The sequence below is a fragment of the Oryx dammah genome, unplaced genomic scaffold (genome assembly GCF_014754425.2).
Source record: "Oryx dammah isolate SB20612 unplaced genomic scaffold, SCBI_Odam_1.1 HiC_scaffold_17, whole genome shotgun sequence".
Classification (NCBI taxonomy): domain Eukaryota; kingdom Metazoa; phylum Chordata; class Mammalia; order Artiodactyla; family Bovidae; genus Oryx; species Oryx dammah.
In genome coordinates, this window is record NW_024070201.1 from 19,686,954 (window position 1) to 19,699,886 (window position 12,933).

The window sequence follows — 12,933 nt, forward strand, 5'->3', positions numbered from 1 at the left end:
CTTCCTCTCCCAGGCTACTCTCAGGGTTTGCTGAGAACGGTTCAACTTGAAGGTCTTTCTCTGGAAGACTGAGGCAATTTAGGAGCTGATAGACTGCGCGTCTCTCTGCCCTCCGGTTCAATACTCACCGTACATTGTCTCCAGAGAGGCTTTCCTCAGGCCTATACTTTCTTGTTCTGGGTATTCTTTAAAGTATCTTTTCTTGTGTTTAGCATATTTGCAAGAGCCACTTGACTTTAACCTTTGAAGAGTAGCCTTTGGCAGGAAGGCCCAAGAAGAGTTATGGCTCTGTGACGCACTATCCCATCCTTACCTCATCATGCGGGTTAGTTTGTCTAACCCTCAGGCTGGCCCTGAAGAATGGAACATCTTATCCACGTAAGACTGTTCTGGGGATTCTGATCCTCTAAGAGAGTAATTTATCCAAGGTCTCAAGAGCTCAAAAGTGGTAGACCTTGGATTTGAACATCGCTATTTCTGACCTCAAAGCCCATGCGTTCCCCACAACGTATTAACCACGATGAAGTGTATTTTTAAATTCATCTTCCCGGTTTTGTAAAACTCTTTTAAAAAGCTCTCAGTTCATCAAAGTTTCCTGTTCAGGCTCGTGGATTTCAGCTGCTCAATGAGCATTTATTTGCCGCTCAAAGTCTGGGAACATCACTCGCCTTCTCCGGTATCCTCGTTCATTCATTACTGTGATTCTTTATAACTTTATAGTCACAGTTATTATTCTTTGTGTTTGCCTATTAGCATGTTGAAATTTCCTACGGTCCTTTTTTAACAACTGTTGTAATTCTCTTTTCTTCTAGTTTTTGAACTCCCAGATGGCCATCTCCCATTTTTTTTTAATAGGCAGGAGAAGGAGGGAAGTGCAGAAAAAAGAGTGGTATAGTTAACTGGGGATTGTTTTATTGTATCTTTTCGTCAGACGTTCTGCTATCTTTTAAAGTTTAATAGTCTCACTTTAAATTTTAAACATCTAGGGGATGTTTAAAGTGTTCTCCCGTTAAACATCTAGGGGAGCCTAGATGCCAACGAAGCAGCAAGAACAAGACAAAACCTGGTTAGTAGGTAAAACAAGGCGCGGAGTCCCGCCCCTAAAGCCAGGGCCAGGGGGCGGGGCGGAGCGCGGGCAGGGGGCGGAGCGGAGCGCCGGTAGGGGGCGGGGCTGCGCTCGGGCGCGCGGGCCTTATAGTCACCCGGAAGGCGCGCGGGGCTCCTGGTGGCGAACGCAGCAGGCCCTCGAGGGAACCCCGGCCCTGAGAGCCCTCTGCGCCTCTCTTCTCTCCGCAGACCCGCGCGGCGTCAGCCCGCCCGTACTCGCTGAGTCTGCTCCCGCGGCCGCAGCCGAGCGGCCTGCGTCGCCTCCCGTAGTTCCCCGACAGGCTATGGCCGCCCGCCTCCTGCGCGTCGCCTCCGCCGCCCTCGGCGACGCGGCCGGCCGGTGGCGGCTTCTCGCGCGACCGCGCGCGGGAGCCGGCGGCCTCCGCGGGAGCCGAGGGCCGGGCCTGGGCGGCGGCGCGGCGCCGACGCGGACGCTGAGCGTATCGGGGCGAGCGCAGAGCAGGTGAGGGGCGCGCCGAGCTCGTGGGTCCTCTGGTGGCGGCGCCTCCGTCGCCTCCAGAGGTTTCCAGTTCTGTCGTCCTCTCTCGGGCGCCGGCCTGCGGGCCACAAGCCCAGCCCCGCTGCCTTCTCCGTGTCCCCGGGCTGGTCGCCCCGTGCGGTCACTTCCTCCTTGTCGTTCGGTTGCCAAGTTGCTTCTCAGGTCCATCGACGCTTGGCGGGGAACTGGGGCCTGGGACCCCCGATTTCCCTGTCCCAGCGCCTCCTGTGCCCTCAGGATTTTGCTGCTGCTGGTTCTCAGTGCTGTTTGGCGTGGATCTAACCTTTGCCCTGCCGGAGACCTCGGTGAACCTCGCGCCCAGTTTGTGTCGCGGCCAGGGCTTTCTTCTCGGCCCTCTTCCTCCTGCCGGGTCTGGAAACGTTCTGTCTCCAAGTTTTTGTCCATTTAGGGTACACCCGCTTGTCCCCGAGCTTCCCTGTGTGTTCTTTCTGGTGCGTGCTAAGTCGCTTCGGGCGTGTCCTACTCGTTGCGACCCCATGGACTGTTGCCCACCAGGCTCCTCTGTCCGTGGGATTCTCTAGGCAAGAATACTGGAAGTGGGATGCCATGCCCTTCTCCACTCCTTCTGGTTGCTGTCGGTTAAAACGTCCCCTGCGTTGGACAGGCAAGCCAGGGTTTTAAACTGGGCTTTGACACTTATTATCCAGTTTGTCTAATGTCTGTAAACTGGGGGATAAGAGTCGTGTAGGCCTCACAAGATTATTTAAAGAAACAAATGGGAGCATACACATATTGCAGGGAGTCTGGGGGGCTCAGTAAATCCCACCTGTTAGCCTCAGCCGCCTCCTAAGCCTTCAGCGTTGAATTTTGTGTACTAAATGTCGAAAGAGATGTGAAAAAAAATTTGCCCAGAATATGTTGCAGTTTTATATTCTTGGGTAGATTTGTTTCTCAAAGACACAATCCCCTTTAGATACAATAGAGATAAAATGAACTCATAATTTCAGAGGATAGCACTGTGGTGGATGGAACCTTGATATAATGTAGGTCTCTGAACAGCTCTCTGACCTGCTGTCCTGTAGTAGGAAGCAGGGAAAACCAGCTGGGTTTGTGTTCCTCTCTAGTTTCTTTGTGAAGTTCCTGAGAATAGGGTGTGGGACCTACTCATTTTTTCCCCCTTAATCTGTGAGGTAGTGGGTGCTCACTAAATTTTTGTTGTGTGAACTGTGAAGGAGATAATGGCAAAGGCAAGGTGGGGTTATTTGTTACTTTCCAGTCTTTGACATTCATCTACCTGGATGCCTTGTTTTCTACGGTGGTTGCTTTCTTGAAAAATTGTGTATAAATTGAGACTCTTACTGAACACATTTATGTAACATATTTAAAGGAAAATAAGTGCTTTCGTGAGTGGGGATTATCTCCTCCAAGTTACTGTTTGATTTGGTATATCAGGTTGTCTTCAAGGGAAGCACATCTGTTTTGTTCCCTCTTAAACCTACTTTCCGCCCCATTGGCACAGTTTCTGTTGATGGCCGTACCATCAGGCTTTGGAGCTGCAACTAAATTTCCCAGGCTGTCCAGTATGGTTACCAGTAACCACATGTAGCCATTTAAGATAATTAAAGTTGAATAAAATTAAAGAATCAGTTTTGCAGTTCCACTGGCCACATTTCAAATACTGAATAACCTCACATAGCTAGTAGCTACTGTCTGTGACATCAGTTATATACAGCTATAGAATATCTCTGTTATTGCTCAAGTTTAATTGGACAGAGCAGTCTAGAGGCTGTAGTTCTGACTTTGAAGTTTAACATGTAAGTAAGCTTTCAGTAACTGAGAGTCAAAAAACTTTAACTCCAAAATACCCTGTCCTAGTACTTTACATTTTGTAGTGATTTAGGTTGCAAAGGGCTTTCACGTGTATTATTTCACTTGATCCTTAAGAAAATCTCCTGAGGCAGGTAAAGTAGATAAATGAGAATAAAAATTTTATATTAAGTAGCAGGCAAAACTGGGACTAGAACTCACATAGTTTTTGTTTTTTGAGCACCATTAGAGTTGATAATTTTTTAGCCCATAGGGTCATTTGGAAGAGTTAAGGTGGCTGTGGAAGTGGGGCGCTCTAGATGGGGCCCTTTTCTTGGACCAACTGCCCCAGGCCACCCCAGGTAGTGAAAGGGTGAGCTTCAGCAGCCATAACTCCCCTGTCTGTTAGAAGTCTGTTAAGAGCTTTACCACAACAGCCACTGACACCTTGGGTGAGATATCTGCTGTGGTTGAACAGAATAAGTGGCCGTGTGCGGTGCATAAAGGGTAACAATTGAAGGAAGTAGTTGTTTGTGGTGCTGGTTTATATATTGATGATAGAGGATTTAGAGGGATCATAGTTATCTTCCAGTACCTGAAATCTTGATCTTCTGGGGAATAGCTAAAAACTTTTTGCTAGTTCTTAAAATTGGGGAAGAAAAATCTACAAAACCCATCAGTACCAATTGTTAATAATAAAGTTAGTTGAGTAAAGTACACATGTATGATGCTTTTTAGGGAATAAAATGTTTCCACAAACTTTCTCTCCTTTAATTCTCTCAGCAGCTTGGTGAAGTCACCGTTATTGCCACTTACCCATGGTCACCTAATGAGTACGTTGGAACCAGGGCTGGAATTTATGTCTTCTGACTCTTGTATTCCATGCTTTCTCAACTGCACAATTACTTTTACTCTCATTTCTACTTTCTCACCTGTCCTTTGGTAAAGCTGTTATGACTCTTAATTCTGCAGTTTTTTCTGGGGCTGAACACCTTCAATGGATTCTTTCCTTGATTCAGGAAGATCCCCTGGAGGGAGGGCATGGCAAGCCACTCCAGTATTCTTGCCTGGAGGATCTATAACAGAGGAGTCTGGCAGGCTGCAGTCCACAGGGTGGCAAAGAGTTGAACATGACTGAGGCAACTTGGCACACACCCATGCACACCTTTAGTATGTAGCAGCAGTTCAGGCTCCTTAGCAGCAAAAGGACTGGGACTTTAAATAAAAGTTATCAATCAGTGTTTGTTGAGCTCTACTCTGTTAGGAATTTTCCATATGTTATCAAAACTATGAGATAAATGATACCCTGATTTTAAAGAAGAGGAATCTGGTGTCAGAGTTGAAGTTCCTTTGCTGTTGTTGCTTCTCTGGTAACTCAGTGGTCAAGAATTCACCTGCCAATGCAGGAGACATGGGCTGGATCCCTGGGTCAGGAAGATTCCCTGGAGAAGGAAATGGCAACCCATTCCAGTATTCTTGCCTAGAAAATGCTATGGGCAGAGGAGCCTGGAGGGCTATAGTCCATGGACACAACTTAGTGACTAAATAGCAATAACAAAGCTTAGCTCTAGGGTGCCCCAGAAGAGCAGCAGTCCGCAAACATCCAGCCTTCAGTAGTGTGTGTAAACTATGGAAATCTTTCTGTTGTACTTACTGTTGCTTAGTGTACCAGGCGTTTTTTGATGTCAAATCTCTAGACTTCTGTGGGTCTCAGACATATATTTCCCTTTGGCTTCTGGACCTTTGTTTTTCCTATTATTATTATTTTTTATGTTCAAGATAAGTTTTATTTCTGATAATAGTACACAGTTTAGTGAACTGGGAATACAGATTTTCTAGATTTAACAATTTAATGATTTAAACAATTTAATCACTAGTGTTGACACATCAATTTTCTATCTTTAGCTAAGCATATCGTAACTTTTGATAGAATTAGGAAAACATTTATTTGGGGTATAACATAAATCATAAAATATACTGATAAATATAAAATTCAATGATTTTTAGGAAATCTTTAGGGCTCTGCACCATTACCGTATCTTAATTTGTCCAGCCATAAACACGATCCAGCCTTAGAAGACTCCAGTACTCTTGCCTGGAAAATCCCGTGGATGGAGGACCCTGGTAGGCTGCAGTCCATGGGATCACGAAGAGTTGGATACGACTGAGGGACTTCACTTTCATGCATTGGAGAAGGAAATGGCAGCCCACTCCAGTGTTCTTGCCTGGAGAATCCCAAGGACGGGGGAGCCTGGTGGGGTGCTGTCTGTGGGGTCGTACAAAGTCGGACACGACTGAAGCAACTTAGCAGCAGCAGTAAACACGATCCAGAGCTGGAACAATTTCGTTTCACCGGACACTTTGACATTTTGCAGTCGGTCCCAATGTCCAACCCTAGTCCCAGGCAACCACTCACCTGCTCTCTGTCTTTATAGAGTTGCCTTTTCTGGGAAATTTATGTATTAATATATATATAACCAGGCTTATATAACTGAGTGTAAATGTTTTCAAACATTTGAAGGTTCAAACGTATTGAAGCATATGTTTTTTCTATTATTAAATCAAACACATCTAAACTTGAACTCATTTCCTATTTTCCCCAAAACTCCTTCTCCTCCTAAGTTAATCCTCAGTTAACCTGTATTCCCCATTGCCCAGGTGAGAAATTTCAGCGTTACTTCCTCCCTCTCCAGAACCTTTTAATTCTGCCTCCTGAATATATCTTAAATTAGTATCTCCTACACTGTTGCTTCATTTGTGCCCTTTCATAACCTCCAACAAGATCTCCCTGCCTCCAGAGTATCATCATTCTTAGTCATTCTTCTTTGAAAAAATGCCAGTTGAAAATCATGTATGTTTGGGAGTACTTGCTTTAAAGCATTTTTTTTTCCCTGTGAAAAGAAGTTGGAGATTACAGGCCCATTTAAGGGACATTCTCTCTTTCTCAACACAATTCTGATCAATTTTTAATAGAATCTTTTTTTTTTTTGGCCTTGAGTTATCAGGGAAGATATTATCTGATAAGGCTGCCTTTTTTTGTGGAATGAGATGACTGGACTTGGTAATTTGTATGGTATTTATAGCTCTGAAATTATACAATTCTAGGTTTTACTTAACGTTAAACAAAGTTTTCTTTGATGGACTATGACTATCTATTGGGAATGGTGAAAATTACCGCTAATTATTTTAAGCTGAAGTACATCTTTTCAATTATGAAGTAAACATATAAATAACCAATGGTGGGAGGGTATTATCTAGTTGATAGTATGATTTCTCTTCCCAAAATTTGGACTCATGTTTGAGAGAAGGGTAAGAAATGTAAGTTAGTTAGAAGACTGATGACTGACTGATAGATATCCTATAATAAAGAGAAATATAAGGAGCGTTATATTTATCTTCCTGCCCATTTAAACAGAGGAAACCTTTTTCTAGTCCCTTTGGTTTTCTGCCAAAACGAAATGGTCAACTACTCAAAGCTATCAAACTGTGGCCTCTTGGTGACTGTATTTGTCAGACACTTGCATAACAATTGCCTTATCAATATCATGATGATTTGTGTTTAAAACTGTCCACAGCCCTCATCTAGTTTTTAGGGACAAATTCATAGAGATGTTGGTTTTCGGAGGATCTGCGTGAGAGCAAAACAGACTTCACAAGTGATAATGATTGCTAATGATTTCACGTAACTGGCTGATGGTGACCACTGGGAAGACATATTTCAGGTGGCCTTGATAGTGACGTACTTGCTGTTTCCTTTAGGGTGGCAGAACTTCCCTTCTGGTTGGTGGGTAGATAGTTATACCTCTGATTTTTGGTGTCTCCTTCCCAAATAAACTTTAGAAAGAAAAGAAAATCCTATAAAGGAGCATATTTGTATGCACACAGACCCACACACAACCTAATTATTTCACCTTACGGATTCTTCAAGCAGCTATTTTAAAGTATGTTGAAATTACTGAAAGTAATAAAGAACTGTTTCCTTTTCCAGCTCAGAAGATAAAATAACAGTCCACTTTATAAACCGTGATGGTGAAACATTAACAACCAAAGGAAAAGTTGGTGACTCTCTGCTAGATGTTGTGGTTGAAAATAATCTAGATATTGATGGTTTTGGTGAGTATGGAACATTCCTTAAAATGTATAAGTGAAACTGTTAAATAGGTTTCAGCTTTGTTTCTTTTCTTTTTGAAGAATTTTAACTATAGCATGCTGCTGCTGCTAAGTCGCTTCAGTCATGTCCGACTCTGTGTGACCCCATAGATGGCAGCCCACCAGGCTCCTCTGTCCCTGGGATTCTCCAGGCAAAAATACTGGAGTGGGTTGCCATTTCCTTCTCCAGTGCATGAAAGTGAAAAGTGAAAGTGAAGTCACTCAGTCGTGCCCAACTCTTAGCGACCCCATGGACTCGAAGTGAACTATTAAAATTCAGGATACTTTAGTGTTATATTCTCACTTATGAAGAATAAGAGTGACACTGTGTATCTATTCTTTGAACATTTAATTAGCTATATGCCCTAAAGTCTGTTGCCTCATTACCTTATTGATTATATGTGTGATGCAAAGCTGAGAGTAGTATGTGGAATTGAAAAATACCAGGGACTCTGTGGGAGAAGGCAAGGGTGGGATGATTTGAGAGAATAGCATTGAAATATGAATATTATCATATGTGAAACAGATCGCGAGTCCAGGTTTGATGCATGAGACAGGATGCTCAGGGCTGGTGCACTGGGATGACCCTGAGGGATGGGATGGGGAGGTGGGGGAGGGGGGTTCAGGGTGGGGGACACATGGCTTATTCGTGTCAATGTATGGCAAAAACCACCATAATATTGTAATTAGCCTCCAATTAAATAAATTTTTTTTAAAAAGAAAAATACCAGGTTGAGATACTAAATGTCATAATGTCATATTACAGAGGCTATGGGATCTTAGTTCCCCAACCAAGGATTGAACCCAGGCACTTGGCAGTGAAAGTGCCAAGAGTCCTAACCACTGGACTGCCAAGGGAATTCCTGGCCTGGTATTTTCTTAGTTACACTGAACTTATGCATTCTTTTTGTTTTAAGTGAGTTTTATTTTACTTACTATGTTTTAATCGAGATGTTAGTTCCAGGCATACAACATAATGGTTTGATACTTGTATGTACTGCAAAGTGATATAGATCACAGTAAGTCCCAATAGCATTCATCACCATACATTGAAGATCTCTGTGGCTCAGGTTGGCTTCCCAGGTGGCACCAGTGGTGAAGAACCTGCTTGCCAATGCAGGGGACGTAAGAGACACAGGTTTGATCCCTGGGTTGGGAAAGCCTCCTGGAGGAGGGCACGGCAACCCTCTCCAGTTTTCTTGCCTGGAGAATCCCATGGACAGGGGAGGCTGGCCGGCTACAGTCCATGGGATCTCAGAGAGTCGGACATGATTAAAGTGATCTAGCACACATGCGCTATACGGTCAGGGATGTCAACTCACTTTCCTTGAAAGGGTAGTTAATCTGTTTCTTATTAAGGAAGTGTTTTGTTTAGGAAATTTTCACTCCTAGACTTTTCACCTTATTCCCTAACCACTCACAGAAAGCCCATATCCAGGAAACTGCCATCTTAGAGCTCAGGGATACACTGTATGTCACTTGCCAGTTGTGCTTGAGCATTCTCTCTAGTCTAGAATGGTAGTTCTCTAAGAGGGTTCCATCAGTGCCACTTGGGAAATTCACATTCTCAGGCCCCATTCTGGACTTCCTGAATCAGAAAGTCTACGATAGCCCAGAAATGTGTATTTTGACAAGCTCTCCATGTGATTTGATGCATGTGAAAGTTTGAGAACCACTAGTCTGCAGTCAGGTCCAAGGAGGATATCTGACTATTTTTCATTCAAGTTACTGTTCATATTGCACTCTTAAAAACTCTTAAGATCAGAATTATTTCTTCCCTTCCATTTTCCTATGATATATTAAATATACATCTCTATGTTAATACTTATTTCAGTTTTCTTTTTTAGAGAGAATGTTCCTTCCCTTTATTAGATTGTGTGCTTTTGGAAGACTCTAATCACTCAGGTAACCTGAGTTGGCACTCAGTAATATTTGCTAAATTTCTGAATCTAATGTCAATTACAGGGATAATTATAACTGGACCTACTACATTCCACCGTGTTATCTATTATTGTAACAACTCTTAAGAGGCAGTTTTTTTTTTTTTTTTTTTAACTTCAGTTTATAGGTGGAGAAACTAATAAAGTTCAGAGAAACTTAATGTTCCCTGGATCAGACGGTAGCAAGTGAGAAGGCCTTATAAGATTCAAGCCTAAGTTTCTCTTAACTCCTAAACCTCGGCTTTTTCCTGTAAGCCATTTTTCTCTTAAGAAGTGTCTTTCCTTTGTGAACACTTGTTACAGAAATTAGGTGATGACATAGTTGCTATAGTTCTAGTTTTAAGGAATTTCTTACTCTAAAGCAGTGGTTCTTGGCTGGGACTGAGTTTCAGAATTCTGTAGAAATATTAAAATATGTTACGTCCTGATAGTATAGGAGATGGGAAGTTGTGCAGATATCCTTTTGAATTCACATGATTCAGATCCATACCATAGATTGACTGATTTATGGAAAAGAACCCATGGATAATTTATATATATTCTGTAAAATTTATATATAATTGAGTTCCCTCATGAGTTCATATTCAGCAACACTTGGTTGACTAAGCTTGGTTTCTCTGAATTGTTCTTTCACAAATGAAAAGTAATACACTGCACAGTAATTGAGAATAGACCCTGGAATCAGACAAATTGTGCTTCATAAACCAACATTGTTACTAGCCATAATACCTGGAGCAAGCTGCTTTATATCTGTATGCCTCAGTTTCCTCTTCTGTAAAATATGGTTGTAATTGTTCTAACATCATAGGATTGTTGAAGATTAAGTAGTATATTGGAAGTGAAGTGCTTAGCATAGTGGCTACATTGGTAAGAACAGTAGAATTTGTGGCATTTTATCTTGGTCTGCTCTCCTCCTCTTCCTTGTTCAGCAGTAGCCTTAAAAACTGGCAGCCTTGCAGCCACTGGAGGGACAAACTGATCTGACTTCCTCAGAAGCGTTCTCCAGAATGTCATCACTTATTTTGCAGCTTCTCAGAAAAGCTCCATTCCAAGGAGTTGTTATTCGATTTGCCTCAGAGATAGCTCTGTGAGGAGGCTCTGTCCCTAGGACTTTCGTCTGAAGTAATGACCTGCAGCTGTTTAACACTGTGCTGCCTGAGGCTGTGATACCTCTTGGAGCAAACAGGAGCCTGGCCAGAAAGCCTAAAAGAAAAATCTGGGCAATGAAATGTCTGTAGTGGGCTTTGAAATACTTTGAGGATCTGAAGGCCATGCACAAATGCAGGACTGTATTTATGCCCAGAAAAGACCCAATAGGGCCTTAGCCTCCCCTCTCTGCATCTCTGGCTGACCTTGAGGGTCTCTTGCAGGTGAAGGCCAAGACAGACATGCAGAGTACTTGAATGCTGAAGGTGTGCCTAGTCATGAACTGAGCTCCTCAGCAGAGGGCAGAAGCCTTACTGGTTCAAAGCCCTGAAGGAAACCTCCAGATAGTGATCTAGAAGAGAGACATTGCTGATCACATGCTGCCGGGAATACAGATCTCAGAGTTAGTTTGGGAAAGTCACTAAAGAAACAAATAGCTACAAGAACAACCGCCAAAAAGCCAGCCACAGCCACAAACCTAGGGGAGACAGTGGTGAGCCCTGATTTCCAGAGCTGCCGTATTATATTATTTAAAATGTCTACTGTGCAATAAAAAATTCAAGATGCCCAAGGAAACAGGCAAGTATGGCCCATACTCAGGAAGAAAAGCAGTCAATAGAAGCTGTCCCCGAGGAGTCCCAGCTATTAGACTTACTAGACAAAGATGTTGAATCAGCTGTTATCAAAGTTCAGAGAGCTGAAGGAATCTGTGGAGATGATCTTTGGCCTTTGCACATCACTGTGTGTGGACTTTGTGACCACTGTGTGTGAGGGTACATTAAAGAAGTAAAGAACGTTTTTGCTGACCTTGAGAAAGCTAATCTTTTGTGTTCTGGAACAGCTAATGTGGAGGCTGTGATCCAGTAAATCTGTTTTTATACATTTCTCCACAGCTTCAATCTCAGCTTTATGAAAATACATATATACCTGACTCTTTACTCCAGAGTTACTTGTGAGAGCAAAAGATTTGAAAGAAGCAAATGCCCATTGATAGAAGACTGATATTTAGTCATGCAAGGGGATACTATATTACTCCATTAAAAAAAAAAAAAAACAACAAAACTGTGGAAGGAGTCTTGAAAACAAATATCAGTAGTTACCTACTGGTAGGAGGGAAGCAGGAGGGAACCTTTTAATTCCATGGTATATTTAATCCATTTCTTTCTTTGAACATTTAGATGACTTCCATTTTTCAGTTATTACAAATACCCTTAAGGTGAACATCCCCAAGAATACTTTTCTGTGTGTTCTGTAATTTCCTTGTGGTAAATTCCTAGGGAAAGAATTACTTAGTAAAATTTGTTTTATTAATTGCTCAAATTATTTGCCTGCTTTTCATGAGGTATTATTTATTTTTAACCATTAGGAAAGGCTCTTTAAATGTGCTGTTTGACCAAAAAAAACTAATGAAAATGAAAATTAATTTTAAACATTTATTTGAAAGGCTCTTAACCTCTGTTTTACATGGAGCTACATTTATCTCAAAATAATGGAAAATACTTTATTTACAGTAGATAATTTTAATGAGTTCCTTTCCATTTCTTTGAAATAAAAGCATATTTTGACCTTAATACTTGAAAGTACTTTTAAATTTTTTAAAGTATTTTTCTCTCATTATTCATGACTATATATTGCAATAAAACTGTTTTTCACATTGCAGTTTGCAACCATTAGTCATATAATCAGTTTAGTAGCTCTCAGCAGTTAGAGTAGTTAAAAAGAAAATATAAAAACACCATCTTTTATATTATTCCATGAAATGCTTGTTTAGCTATTTTACAAAGTATATGTTATACCAGGTTGTAATGTAAAATGGGACTCATACTATGAGTCACAATTTAAAGTATATATTTTTTTCTTTTTGGAAAACTGTTGGCTGGAATGTTAAGAATGGAGTTCCTGCCTGTGTTTGCTTCCCAGCTCTGTCACTTTGCCACCTTTGTGACCTTCAGTTAGATCTCTAACCTCTTTATACCTTGTCTCCTTAAGGGTAACATAGAAATAATGTTAGTACTTAAGTACTTTGTTAGGTTGCTTAGAGATCAAATGAGTTTATCTAAGCAAGGCTAAATTAATGTTAGCTATTCTTGTTAGCATAGTTATTACTGTAGGTTCATTTTTCATTATAACAAATTTTAAAAACACATTAAAAAATTGTAACTTCCCATAGTCAACACAGAGATAAACACTAAAAGAGTCCTTTTCCCCCCAGTTTCCTAGAAGTACCTAAAGTTTAATGCCAACACAGTCTTTAGTAATAAGAATTCTGCATTTGTTTACATGGACATAGAGGAGATACTTTAAAGATCAAGGATCCTAATGTGT

General features: G+C 41.7%; 1 protein-coding gene across 2 annotated transcripts in view; it reads left to right on the forward strand.

Moving 5' to 3' along the window:
• The first annotated feature begins 575 nt into the window (after positions 1–575).
• FDX1 (ferredoxin 1) overlaps positions 576–12,933 on the forward strand; it is a 33,980-nt gene continuing 21,622 nt past the window's right edge. Inside the window, exons 1-4 of one of the 2 annotated variants that reach the window (XM_040257971.1) lie at positions 576–676; positions 987–1,074; positions 1,297–1,570; positions 7,362–7,486. In XM_040257971.1, coding sequence (XP_040113905.1) covers positions 1,032–1,074; positions 1,297–1,570; positions 7,362–7,486 — 442 coding nt within the window. In that variant the 5' untranslated portion in view covers positions 576–676; positions 987–1,031. Of the gene's footprint in view, positions 677–729; positions 1,075–1,296; positions 1,571–7,361; positions 7,487–12,933 lie in introns of those variants that run through there. The other variant, XM_040257969.1, reaches the window with a different exon arrangement.